At 43.7% G+C, this 14046-nt stretch overlaps 2 protein-coding genes across 4 annotated transcripts in view; one reads left to right on the forward strand and one right to left on the reverse strand.

The window, feature by feature from the left end:
• The window catches only part of SCAND1 (SCAN domain containing 1), a 1463-nt gene extending 1055 nt beyond the window's left edge, over positions 1–408 (forward strand). The window contains 1 exon segment of the mRNA XM_014550635.1: positions 3–408. Within this exon segment, the coding sequence (XP_014406121.1) occupies positions 3–212 (210 nt within the window). The 3' untranslated portion in view covers positions 213–408.
• A 1562-nt stretch (positions 409–1970) lies between these two features.
• Positions 1971–14046, reverse strand: part of PHF20 (PHD finger protein 20) — a 124274-nt gene continuing 112198 nt past the window's right edge. For all 3 annotated transcript variants that reach the window (XM_014550655.1, XM_005879742.2, XM_014550654.1), the window contains 3 exons: positions 10135–10531; positions 7571–7754; positions 1971–4507 (listed from right to left, as the gene is read on the reverse strand). In XM_014550655.1, the coding sequence (XP_014406141.1) occupies positions 4365–4507; positions 7571–7754; positions 10135–10531 (724 nt within the window). In that variant the 3' untranslated portion in view covers positions 1971–4364. The remainder of the gene's footprint in view (positions 4508–7570; positions 7755–10134; positions 10532–14046) is intronic.

Genomic DNA, 14046 nt, shown 5'->3' on the forward strand with positions numbered 1-14046 from the left:
GTTTCCGCCAGTTCCGCTACCGAGACGCAGCGGGCCCGCGAGAGGCGTTTCGGCAGCTGCGGGAGCTCTCACGCCAGTGGCTGCGACCCGACATCCGCACGAAGGAGCAGATCGTGGAGATGCTGGTGCAAGAGCAGCTGCTCGCCATCATGCCCGAGGCGGCGCGGGCCAGGCGGCTTCACCGCCGCACCGATGTTCGCATCACCGGCTGAGCGGCGGGCGGCCTGGTCCCGGCGCTCTCTGGACTGGAGCCTCGCTCCCCACTCCACCTTAATGAAAACGAGCTTTGGCAGCTCTTGTAGTCTGATGTAGCCCTTTTCGTTCTTTACTGGGTTTATTTTCCCGAGCGTATTTCCAACCTTCTTTCTGGTTAGTGGGAGCCCATGAGAATAAAGCCTTTGTTTCCTATTCATTTGGCCTACGTTGGGTTTTGTTGGATCCTTACGTGTTGGCTAGGCCTAGGCATTCGCCACATCTGGGAAATTTTTCTCTTGCACGCTTCCCAGGACCCTACTTGGATGTCCTTTGTTTTGCTGGAGTCTGTAATTAGGGTTCCATATTCGCCCCCTCTCACTAGCTAGAATGTAAGCTTGTTTTCCTACCTGAGAAAATAGTGACACATCTTGCCATATGTATTTGTGACATCAGGCAGGCAAATAACTGGCTCTATTAAATGATTGTTTACCTGACTACCTCTAAACCAGCACTGCCACTAGTAGCCTGCCCTTTGGGCACAGATTCCCAAAAGGCCCAAACCATTGGGCTGTTTTAATAGGTTTCAGAGCAGTTCCTTAGAGAGATAGACTAGTTCTTGCTAGCTCTGGGTTCACCGTCTTTGCCAAATTTTAGGCTTCTAGAAGGATTGAAGCAGAACTAGTGTGAACTAATTGATTATATTGCTAGAGCTAGGCATTTTTTTAAATGTATTGATTTTGTTGTTCCACTTATTTATGGATTCATTGGTTGATTCTTCTATGTGCCCGGACCAGGGAATCGAACATGCAACCTTGGCTTATCAGGCAGATGGCTCTAACCAACTGAGCTGCCCGGCCAGGAGAGCTACCCATTTAAATTTCTCTCCAACCACTTCCATTTATTTTTTAAATAAGCATAATTGTTTAGAAAGGTAGGAAGGAGCCGTGACCAGTGTCCAATTAGAGCATTTTGCTTGCAGAAGGCAATGTGTCTCTCACATCAATGTTTCTCCCCCTTTCACTCTGAAAAGCAATGGGAAAAAATCCTCAGGTGAGGATTAAGAAAAAAATAAAGGGAAGAAGGAATATGGAAATAGGGAAGCTCTACTATGAAATCTAAAACCTACTCTGTTCCTTGAGTCTTCAGCCCAACCAGGAAGGAGCTAATTGGGGTCCACAGGCAGTTTGGATTTGTCTCAAAAGCACCCTAAATGCATCGGGGTGCCATCTCATCAAGAAGACCAAACCTGTCTTCCCTGCACTGCTTTCAATAATCAAAATCTAATAAGCCTGCAGTTCACAACAAATGAGCTAAAATGGGCTAGAACAGTGGTTCTCAACCTTGGCTGCACATTAGAATCACCTGGGAATCTTTTAAAAATCCTGATTTCTGGGCCTCATCCTCCGGAAATTGTTTCTTTGTTACTAATGTTGTGGCCCCACCCCATAACAAAGAAACAGAATTTTCAGAGGATGAGGCCCAGAAATCAGGATTTTAAAAAGATTCCCAGGTGATTCTAACGTGCAGCCAAGGATGAGAACCACTGGGGTAGAGGCTGGTGTGGGACATTTTACTTTTGAATATTACACACTTAAATTAATTCAAAAGTATTTTGCATACTTTCTTGGGATTTAGGGTCTTGAGCTTATATCCATCTGCCTCCTTGCAGAAAAATCTGTTTAGAATGTAAAAGCAGACTTCCTTTAAAAGATTATAGAAAGTTAAATAATGCATATTAGAATAGAGAATTTTATAACTCAATAACTTGACAAACATAGCAACAAAAACCTGTTTTATTTTTTCCAAATACAGATACAGAAGTTTGCATGTTTTGCAAATATTGCTTCAAAGCAACATTTCTATATACAGCGCCTTCTGTTCTAATAGCGCGTAAACATAATGTATCCACAGTGCAACGTTGGCTCATCAAGGGTCCACCTTGCATATACTCTATCACTTGAAACAAAATGATTACTCAAACCAGAACTGTTTGTCAAGGCAATTTTTTAGAAGGTGGATAGTTTTACTCAAAAGAAAACTTAGGTAGTGTACATATTTCTAAATGGTAACAGTAATATTTGCAAATAACTGTTTCCAGTGCTCCAACTTGGGGTTTATTCAGATTGACCCAGGAATGAGGATGGAGCCCCTTAACATGGCTTTAAATTAGGGAAGCACACTGAGGTTACCAGAACTTGGAATCATCCCTGCTTCCCTATAGACAAAAGTCACAATGAATGAAATGGGACTTTTTTTCTTTGCAGAACTTAAACGATAAGCCCAACTAACGGACAAAATTAGGGTAGTTTAATTCCATCTTTGAAAAAGACATGAAATTGTCAAAGTTACAGCTCCCTCAAATGTGACACTCAAATTTATTTTAAGGGGGAAAATATCAGTAATCTAATAATACAAGTCGTCATACCTCACAGTTGTGGCTACAGAAAACCATCGTGTTTCTTCCCTTTTCAGACAAGCATCACACAGTTCTTATGAGGCTGTCTGATAAATTATGCAAAACATAGATGCCATGCACACTCCTAGAGGGTTTCTTCCTATACCAGAAACGCCAACCTTAGCAACGGGAAACAGCCTCTTTGTAGAGGAATTGTGTCAGCTTTATTACAGATGTCATAGCTACATGTATTCCCTCTGATGGAAAAGCTACAGCAGGTCAACTTGTCCTAAATTCATTTTATATCACATGGTGAACAAATCGCTGGACAGCATTCCCTGAAATAGATCTTGGTACAGAGGCCTTCATGACCACAATGACCTGTGCCTAAAGCCTAACCATCCACAAATCGCTGGAGATACTGTCATTGCTATTGAGATATTGGCTACTTCACGTTTACATAGTAAATATTTGCAGCATATAACATTACAGATTCATAAACCCATAATTAACTTGTGAGTGTTAATGGACAACTGTGCTTTGCTTTTTTTTTTTTAGTGATTAAGAAAACAAAACAGTGAAACAGGTCACTCCTCAAAACATGGAACATTTTCTTTAACTTTGTCTAGTAAGGAAAAAACAACAATATAGCAATTACATGTAGAACCGTAACCTGTGAGAGTAACAAATATTATCTCAAAAGGTACAAATTGTATCTGGACCATAAGCAGCACAATCACCTTAATTTCACAAAATAATACAAACCGGAAATTTAAAGTGTTAAAGTATATTAAAACAATTTTGAAAATGCCACTATTAAACATACACCCTTCAGGGAAGGAGGAAAGTGGCACATGTAGAATCTAAAGTTTGTTTACAGCAATATAAAATAAGGTAATTCCCCAAACCACATTCTTTGTAACAAATCTTTACAGTGAAAGAGTTCAAAATTTGGGGAAACACTTTTTGGACATTAAATAGAACTGGGAAGCTGTCAATATTAAGAAGTGGGTAGAAAATGCTGTCCTTTGGGTCCCAGACCCTGCCTGTTTCAGTTCGGAATTCCTCCTAGCTTCTTCGAACAGTGAGATTCTAGTTCCTCCACTGGCTGTATGGGCTCTGCTATAAAAGACATAACCCAGCCAACTCTGGGATAAAAGCATACAAAACTTGTCCCCAGTACCATGAAGTCATGCACAAGATGTGATGAAAAAAGTGAAGAGTCCGACAGAGAAGGCAGGGCAGCCAAGGCCTCTGCTCCTTCCCAATCTCCACAGAATGGTGAAGTCACGACATTCCCATGAAGCTGGAAAAATGAAAATGATACCTGCTGCCTATATCCATGCCAGGCAGAAACCACAAGGCTTGTCATGTGCCCCAACCTGACAGAAAAGTCAATTAAATAAGCTGCAAGTTGAATCTACAACAGTTTCCGACGAAACTTTTTTGGCTCTCATTCCATTTATCATCAGTGGCACGATTTCAAGTGAAGTTTGTGCAAAAAGACTCACTTTCCATTCAACGATGTGCACAGAAGGGAATCCCAAGAGTCTGTTTGCTACCTTCTTGGTAGGCTCTGAGATCAGAGTGCCCTGCCCTCCAGCAGCCCAAATGGCCTCTTTGTCCAATGTTCATCACACCCCGTCTGCCCAGATCCCTGAAGTCAGTCGGTGTCACATGCATTCGGCATGCTAGGTTTATTTATTTAAAAAATGCAAAGTTCCTCCTGCAGGCACCCCTGTATTGTGTCCCCATTAGTTCTGGGTGCCCAGTTTCATGTTGAACAGCAGAGCGAGATCTGCTGCACCTTGCCCAAGTCCGTCAGCAGCTGCTTAATGCAATGCTTGAGCTGTGGAAGCCTGGCCAGGGGTTGCGGGGGCTCCAGTTCCCCAGTATAGTCCAGCCAGCTCTCCAACACTGCAGGCAGAAGAGAGAGAGAAAATCCAATGAGTTCCCAACACTTGATGTGTAAGACTGTCAATTTCAGCACCATATCCCATTTGACCACTCATGGGGGGCAGGAAGGGGAGGCCAGTTCAGGCATCAACATTAATTCATCAACCTCCCTACAAAATACTACCCCAGGACAAAACTCAAATGCTTTAGAGCAGTGCAGTCCAATAGAACTTTCTGCAACATGGAAATGGTCTATGTTGTCTGATACAGTAGCCACCAGCCATATGTACCTACTGAGCATTTAAAACATGGCTAGTGCAAATGAGAAACTGAATTTAAATTGTATTTCATTTTACCCTGGATTGGTAGCTCAGTTAGTAGAGTATCGTCCTGATATGCCAAGGTTGCCAATTTGATCCCAGGTCAGGGCACAAACAAGAATCAACCAATGAATGCATAAATAAGTGGAATAACAAATTGATATTTCTCTTCTCCCCCCCCCCCACTAAAGAGGGAGGGAGGGAGGGAGGGAGGGAAGGAGGGAGAGAGAGAGAGAGAGAAACATCAATGATGAGAGAGAATCATTGATCGGCTGCCTCCTGCACGCCCCTTACTAGAGATCGAGCCCCCAACCAGGGCATATGCCCTGACTGGGAATCGAACCATGACCTCCTGGTTCATAGGTCGATACTCAACCACTGAGCCATGCCAGCCAGGCAATAAATAAAATTTGTTAAAAAATAAATTATAGCCCTGGCCAATGTTGATTAGTGGTTAGAGCGCTGGCCCATACACCAAAGGGTTAAGGGTTCAATTCCCAGTCAAGGGCACGTAACTGGGCTGCAGGTTGAATCCCCAGCCTAGTCAGGGATCGGCGGGAGGCAACCAACTGATGTCTCTGTCTCACATCAATGTTTCTCTCCCCCATCTCCACCCCCATCCCCATCCCCATCCCTCCCTCTCTTTAAAAAAAATCAATGGAAAAAATATCCTCGAGTGAGGATTAACAAAAAAAATAAAAATTGTATTTAATTTTAATTAAACAGCCACACATAGCAAGTGACTATATTAGTGCAGCTCTAGAGTTGATAAGGCTTTCTCAAGCAGCTTCGCACTCACACACAATCATCTCCCCTCCTCAAACCCAGCCCTCCACCTTCCTCCTCACCTTTCTAAATCTTTTGTTTCCTGCAAGTTACTTCTCAGGGAAACATTTCCCAATTCTATACCGTGAGTCTGGCCCCACTGTTATGAGTGCTACGCTAGCTCATGTTCTTCTCCTTTGGAGCACCTACCGGTTTGTAATCACTTATAATGGGTGATTTAATTAATATCTGTCTCTACCACAAGATCAAGCTCCATGAAGGCAGAGGCCAAGTCTGCCTTTCTCACCATGATATATCCCTAACACTCAATTGTGCGTGGAACATAGCAGGCACTCAACAAAGGCAGTGAAAAAATGTAGGAATGGTCTAGCAAAATGCTCCACTGACTGCTCAAGCTCTGCAGAGCTCACCATCCTCCCTCTATCAGATTTTCTTTTTGGTACCTGGGCGTTCCAAGGAGAGGAACATTCCCTCCTCCTGATTCCAACAAGTACAAGACTTGAAAAAAAATAAATAAATAAGACTGCCTTCTCAGAACTGAACTTGAAAACAAGAGTAAAGAATCAAAGTCACATGAGAGTGGCTACTGACCTCTTGAGCAAGAAAAACTCCATAGTGACCAGTTTGAATACATTGGTAAATCTTAAAGAAGTAGGTAGGTTCTGACTTCTCCCCTAAGGGCAGATTCCTTTGGCAACAACAGAATGTTGTTCACCCAGTTTCTCTATGGGACCCATAGCCACTCCTACTGCCATTCTCTGAAAATCAACAATTTTTAGTCTGACATTCAATCCTCTTTCAGCAATCTAATAGCATTTTCACAAATAGTGGTATCAGTTACAACTCTAAGGAGCCCAAGCAAACTTTTTAGGAGTAGAAGAGACATAAAAACTTCTTCCAGAAATGCCCTCACAATGGACCCTGGATTAGCCTCCTAATCCCAGTTCCTCCGGTTTGCCTCAGGGACAAGACATAAGCATGAGGTCATGTAGATCTCTCTTTCTCTCACTGTGCTCCAATGTGGCAATTCATTTTCCAGTAGAACCAGTCCTCTTATCATCCACTCTGAGTCACCTCTTCAGGAGAAGACATCCCTCTCCTCAAGGCTCCCCTTCAGTCTCAGAAGTTCCAGAAAGCCTGGCTGTAATTGCTGCCCCTCAAACAGTTCTCCCCCGGCATGGCGTCAGCCATACATGTCCTGGACACACCTTATGACCCTAGCTTGTGTAGCATATGGCATTTCCCTGAGTTCCTTCATAGTATGTTTTATATCCCCAATTAAAGTAATAGCTTGACTGTACTCAGCATCCTCAAACAGAACATTTATTTCTTAATCAGGCTCTATTTTAAGGATGAAAACAAATAATTAGGAAATAAAGTGAATAATCAAGAAGGAATTTTGTCTTCAAAAACCAACCTGGCAACTTCCTGGGAATCAAAAGGGACTGAACTTGATCATGTTCATCATCACAAGTTCTGTCCTCCACGTCCATCTGTTACCACTAATATCTGGGAGAAATACCCAAGGACTACACAAATGATTCTGTAAAGTTCTATTCGATCTCTACTGATATGGAGGAGAAGGCTTCATTTCAGATTTTATCAAGGGGAGAAATAAAAGTGCTATGTGTTTTTTAGACTAATCCTCAGATATCCTTAAAACCCAATTAAGAACTTGGTCAGTAAAGATTTGCTCAACTCACACAGTCTGTAGGCAGAGCCTACTTGCTCTTCCGCAGAAAAGACTGGGCAAGTGAGGCAGAACCCCTAGCATCACACAGTCCTTACAAGTAACCGATAAATACTAAAAGTAAGGCTGGTCCATCTTGAGAAGAGAATGGAGGTGGGTGAAACTGAAAAAAAGAGGAGGCAAGAATACACTGTCCCTGGAGAGCCAGGTAGGGGAGTTCAGAAAGCAGCTCATCCTGGCAAGCTCACAGTGCCTGCCAATGGGCAGAGAAGTAGGGAGGAGACCTACCATCCAGCTCCTTCTCAATGGAGTCCATCCTATGCGTGACTTCGTCCTGAAGAGATTCCACATGGGTCAGCAGGTTAAACTGCCACTGGTGCTGGGAGCTCAGGAGCCCCTCTCCATCTCTGTCCAGCAGCTTTTGAGCAGGGGCTTCCTCTGGTAGGACCTTTTTGGAGACATATTCCCTCACCTGGGGATGCAATTGACATTTAAGTATTGAGTAGAGACAGCTCCAGCCAGCGTTTGACACCATCTGAAAAACCAGTTGCAGTTTAAATATTCCAAATGTCTCTCTCTCTCCTCCCTCTCTTGGGCACTGGCCAAAAACGTGCCTGCTGTACCAACTGCAACCACCTCAGGGCAGCACACACCTCTGGCTCCAAGGACTCCACGGCTGCTTCTCAGTGGCTTGTCCAATGCCCTAGGCCTGACGTGGGCCTCAAAGAATGGCTTCCAGAGCCCTGAGATCAGAGTATAGCAGGGCAAGTATAAACAAGATATGTGGGAATCAAACAAGAGTTTTAAGTCCTAGCTCTATGTCTTGATGAATACATGAACCTGGATAAGTTATTTCACCTCTCCGAGCTTCTGGTTCCCTTTTGGAAAAGATGGTAGTAGTAAAATCTACTTTAAATGTTCCTGAGGATGAAATAGATAAAACACAGTGCTGACCTAAAGTCAGGCTGCCATCAATGAAAGAGATTTTTTAACCCTGCCTGCCCTGTTTAAACCCAGTATTTTCTGATTTTTTATTATGTTCCAGACACCTCTATGAAATCTGCCTAGTCTTCAGGAGTGTAAACCTTTTCTGGAGTTTGTGATCTCAACCTTTTATTCATTTATTTGAAATGAAATAGATTTTAGCTAAGATTTATTTAGAGCTTACTATATGCAAAGCCATGAAGCCAGGGGAGGTGAAGTGACCTGTTTAGAACCACAGAGTAAGTGGATCCTAGTCCAGACTTGAAACTAGGTCTCCCTCAAAAAAAAAACTGTATCCTTACCAGCCTTGCTCAGCACTGTTTTGACACTGGCAAGGGCACAGACTGAATGAGATACTAGGCTCACCTTTGTTTGACTTATAATTTAGGATGCTCAGCAATAAACAGCAACATATTTAACATTGGTGATACCGACCAGCAATTCTGTGAAAGTAAGGATGACAGGGTGTAGAAGCTCTCAAATCACACACAGCCTCGCCCGGCTGGTGTGGCTCAGTGGTTGAGTGTTGCCCATGAACCAAGAGATCACGGTTCACCTCCAGGTCAGGGCATATGCCCAGTTTTCAGGCTCAACCCCCAGTAAGGGAGCAGCCAATCAATGATTCTCATCATTGATGTTTCTATCTCTCTCTCTAAAGTCAATAAAAACATTTTTTTTTTTAATCACACACAGCTTCACTGACAACTGAGGACAGGATAGAACAAGACCAGTGAACAGTTAAAGATGACAACTTTAGCAAGAAGATGACATGGGGTTTCAGAAAAGAATGATTTGAAAAACAAAAAAATAGAGTGGCTTGGGAAAACTGATGAAACTTGCAAATATTTTGACAAACAGACTGTTCTTATGTCAGGGCTATGTTCTTAAGCAAAGTTAAATATTCAAGTAAAGTTATCACAGAACTGTATTGGAAAAACTTATGCCTAACACAACGCTTGACTCATCTTGGCTCATGCCAAGATACAATTATAACATAAATAGCATTTTAAAAAACCAGCAACAACAAAACTCATTTTCCTAACTTAGTTCCATTTATCAAGTCCTAATCAACCCTTTTCTCCTTGCTACTTCCTACCTCTCCACCCCAACTCCCACAGACTATGCCATTTTGTGGGCATTCCCCATAACCAATGATCTTTGATTTAAGTGAGCTCTCCTTACTTTGCACCCATTTTAAAAGGGAGAAAAAACAAAACATCTGTGATAAGCAATTTTAAATATGATTTTACAATAAATATCTATATATCCTATATAATAAAGAGCTAGTATACTAATTAGACCAGACGGTGGAACAACCTTCCGGAATGGCCTTCCGGAACAACCAGTGGGCGGGGCTGCAGGACTGTGGGGCCACGAGGCAGCTGGGGCTGCAAGGGCTGAGCCCCTTGCATGAATTTCATGCATTGGGGCTCTAGTTTATATATATAAAAGCCTGAGCAACTGAACGACTGGTCGACTGGTCACTATGATGTGCACTGACCACCAAGGAGCAGATGCTCAACACAGGAGCTGCCCCTGGAAGTCAGTGCACTCCCACAGCGGGAGTGCCACTCAGCTGACCGACGGGCGTCAGACGCAAGGCTCACGGCTGGCAAGCGCCCTGACTGGCGCCCTACGGCAGGCACAACAGGGCCGGGATAAGCAGGAGTGGCAGGCAGGAGCAGCAGGTGGCATTGGATTTCCAGTTTCAGCCTGATCCCCACAGGCCATGCCAAGGGACCCCACCGGTGCACGAATTCATGCACCAGGCCTCTAGTAAGTAATCTTATAATAAACATCTTCCCTAGAAGGAGAATTTACAAGCACTCAAACACTGAATTAAGAACAAGTATAAGCAAGTCATATACCTTTGGAGAGCTGGGTTTGGGGTCACTGTCTCCCCTGCTCCTGTCTTGGTCTAGAGGCCAGCCCAGGCGCGGGGAGAGGGAATCATCACCATTCTCATGGAGGGTGTTGACTGCATCAAGGGCAGAGCCCCGCGTCTCCACCACCAGCTTCTGCTCCACAGCAGGGTAATAGGCGCGGGGCTTCTGGTAGCAGTGCTCACTGGTGATATATGACTCCTCCACAGACCGAGGCAGGGGCAGGGGTTTCTCCACTGCCCCATTCAAACTTCTATAGCTTGGGGCTTCCTCCTTGCTCTTGGCTTCAGCGACTTGGATGTGTCTGGAATGAGCTCTCCCATCCCCTGAATGCTGTTTCCAAGGCTGACACCACAGCTGCAGATCAGGATGCTCCCTGCTTCTGTGGGGAAGGCAAACATGGAAAGAGGTTTAGAGTAAGTGGAACCACTGCAGGGGCTTCTCAGTTCCCAAACACTCTCCCAGCACAGAAAAGAGCTCCCACCTGGGCTGTCTGGCCACAAACCACCTTTTGCCAAGCAAGAGGGAATGGAAATCCATGGTCTCTGAGGAAACCACCTTCAGGCAAGCTCCCACTGTGTACACTTGCAGTGAATGGGAGGACAGACAGATGCTACTCACATTTGGTTCACAGAGGTGTAGAAACGTGTGGGGACCTTCTGAATGTCACAATGATGAGGGGTACTACTGGCATTTAATTCATAGAATCCAAGGATGCTAAACATCCTGTAATGCTTGGGACAATCCCACACAGAGTTATCCCATGGTACAATTGTCAACGGTACCTTCCCAGCCCCAGCTGAGAAACACTGATCACCAGGAAAGCACAAGCTTAACTCACCAGCAACTCCCACAGATGAGTACCACTGCCCCCCCACCCCACTCCCAACTCACACACTTTACTGAAGCCTTCCTGCAAAAATGGAATAGGTCATAAATATGAAGGCATTGAGTGATCTTACAAAACCTACAATTCTGTTCCCAAGGGTTTGCAACTATCCTTTCTCAGCTCTCCCACTCCAGCAATCCCCAATACCAATACCACTCTTGGTCACTGGGGAAGGAGAGGGAACAACCAACATCAAGGCAGCATGGGTCCCTGGGCCACCTTCAACAAGGTATCACAGCCTATACCAGGAACCCCGGACCTGATACACCCCTAAAATTTTAATTGCGTTAGGAAATGGGAGTCATTGTTAACTTTCAGGTCCACCATAGTCTGAAATATGTTAACATGGAACACAGAAGCCACAGCATTGACCTCCTATGCATGAAAATCACAAAAGTCTTGTTTCTTCCCTCTTATAATTTTCACCCTCCCAGCTAAGATTTGAAGTCCCAACTACTACTCCACACAAGGATGACACTGGGCTTTCCTTATAAGCCCTGACAATCATGAAGAAGGTATGTACACCATGCATGCTGCTTTTTAATGACAACAGATGCTCCAAAGTTATCCGTTTTATAGTTTGCCTTTGAAAATAAATTGGCCAATCCCCTTAAGGAACAATATTTCTGAGAATGAAGATCCAGAACCTATGATAAGAGAGACTATCCATGTTACACAGACATACTGGGACCACTTCCCCCTCTCTAAAGATCTTTTCTCCACATATAATGACTAAAAAGGTCTCCCTATACCTTTTTTCTGAATTGCTAGAAGTCGGATTTAATTCCAGTACAAAGCCACTGCTATAAAGATGAAAGATCTAAGTGGGATTCGGAAGGGACAGGGTTCCTGAATATGGAACAGGGACAGGAGCACAGGCATCTCAGTGAGAAGAAAAAGAACACCCTCTGACTGATTCTGCAAATAAAAAGAAACAGCAAAATTCACAATCAGGAGCATCACCTGAGGATTTTTAGGCTCTGACATGGACCACCTTCCACTCACCTCAGTCAATTTCTGGCATCTCATTAAGAAGAAATTAATTTGGTTTAAATGTGGTAAAGTTTTCCAATTTTATAAAATGTGAAAGAATAGCTAGTCTCTGACATCCCAGTCAGGGCTGTCACTTGATTCAGCTTGCTTCAACAGATACTATAACAATAATAGTTAATATTACCCAGCAACTATCCTCCCTTCTTTTATACCCACTACAACCTCATTCCTGAGTTTCAGCAGGGCTCAAGGCCACCTGGCTAGCTTCCCCCGCAGTTAGGTATATCCATGAAACTGTTTGCTCTCCCTTTTGCTACTTTCACCCTCCTGGGGTTTGCAGCAGAGTTGAGGTACAGATGAGACTACATCAACCATGCAGATGAGGATAATCCCAATGGAATGCCAGAGGAATAAGACGGAAGGAACCCAAGTCCCTAGATAGAACCCTGGAGAAAGGACCCCTACCTGGCCTGGACCCCCACCTCCCCCTGAACCATTTATTATGTGAGAGAGAAAATTCCTTTTTGTTTTAGTCTCTATTTTGGGGGGGGTCTCTGTTATAACAGCTTAGCTTTCACCCATACCATTATATACTCTTGCTGAATGTGCCCTGCTCAACCACTCCCAGGCCTCTGTGCACCAGAATGCAAGAGAAAGAAGACCTTCATCCTGCCATCTCTGGGTTCTGACACTCTACTCTGCCTGGCACCAAGAGGCCTCCAGGACTAGTCAAACAAAAGAAAACCTTGTCGAAGAGTGGCCTGTCATGTCTAACTCACTCGTGGCACTAGTTTGTCATTGTTGATAACTTAACTAAAATGGAAATCTATGGGCAGGCTCATGGGAGAACTTAAGGAGAGATTTTTACAGAAGAGAACCTGTCCCTGCCATAGATTATGCTAATGCCAAAAGAAAATTCATGGAGAGGCAGTTAGGAAGATTAGAACAAGTACTTGACAGGAGCTGAGACCTGAATGCTAATCCTGGCTCTACTCCCATAATCCACAAGAGAGTGGTTGCTCCACTCAAGGCCCAGTTGCCCTATTTGGTAAAAAGGGGATAGGTTATAAAAGCCAACAGACCCAAATGTCTTTCTCAGAGTTTACATAAACTTGTGTCACCTGACATGTAGAATTCGACCACAAAAGGGAATTCACACTCTATGTAACTCCAAACTCTGGCCATTAAAAGCCAGAAGTCCAGCTCCAAAAGGCCTAAAACTTTCCTGTATAAGCAAACCATCAAGAGGCATATTTAATGAGCAACCTCTATGCTAGAGAACAGGCTTGCCAACAATATCTCTTCCAATAGCTTTCGATTTTACTTCGTTTACCAATCAAGGATGTTTAGGATGAATGGGTAAACAAAATGTGTTATTATACGATGATATATTATTCAGCCTTAAAAAGAAAGGAAATTCAATACAGGCTACAAAATAGATGAACCTCGAAGACATTATGGTAAGTGAAATGAACTAGTTATAAAAAGACAATTACTGTAGGATCCCATTTGAATGAGGTACCTAGAGTAGTCAAATTCATAGAGACAGAAAGTCGAGTGGTGGCTGCCAGGGGCTGGGGAGAGGGAAAATGGAGAGGAATTACGTAATGGGTATGAAATTTCTGTTTTATAAGATGAAAAGAATTCTGGAGATTGGTTGCACTTATCACTGCTGAAGTGTACACTAAAAAACGATTGAGATGATAATTTTTATATTATGTATATCAAGCATGTCAAACTCAAAGGCTAATGCGGGCCAAATAAACAAGACTTAAGTTTATGTGGGCCACAAAAAAACAAAAGCTTCAATTTTCATAGAAATGTAGGTTTATTTTGATAGAGACATGCTGAATACAAAGGGCTGAAATAAATGAGTAATCTATATATATGAAGAGCCAGGGGCCGTCACATCCGAAACAACCGAACGGACGACCGAACAGGCTGAGTGGGGCAACCAGGCCGGCAGGGGGGTTAGTGAGGGACGACCAAATGGCTGTGTGGGGAGACCAGGCTGG

The sequence above is a fragment of the Myotis brandtii genome, unplaced genomic scaffold (assembly GCF_000412655.1).
Source record: "Myotis brandtii unplaced genomic scaffold, ASM41265v1 scaffold61, whole genome shotgun sequence".
NCBI classification, from domain to species: Eukaryota; Metazoa; Chordata; class Mammalia; order Chiroptera; family Vespertilionidae; genus Myotis; species Myotis brandtii.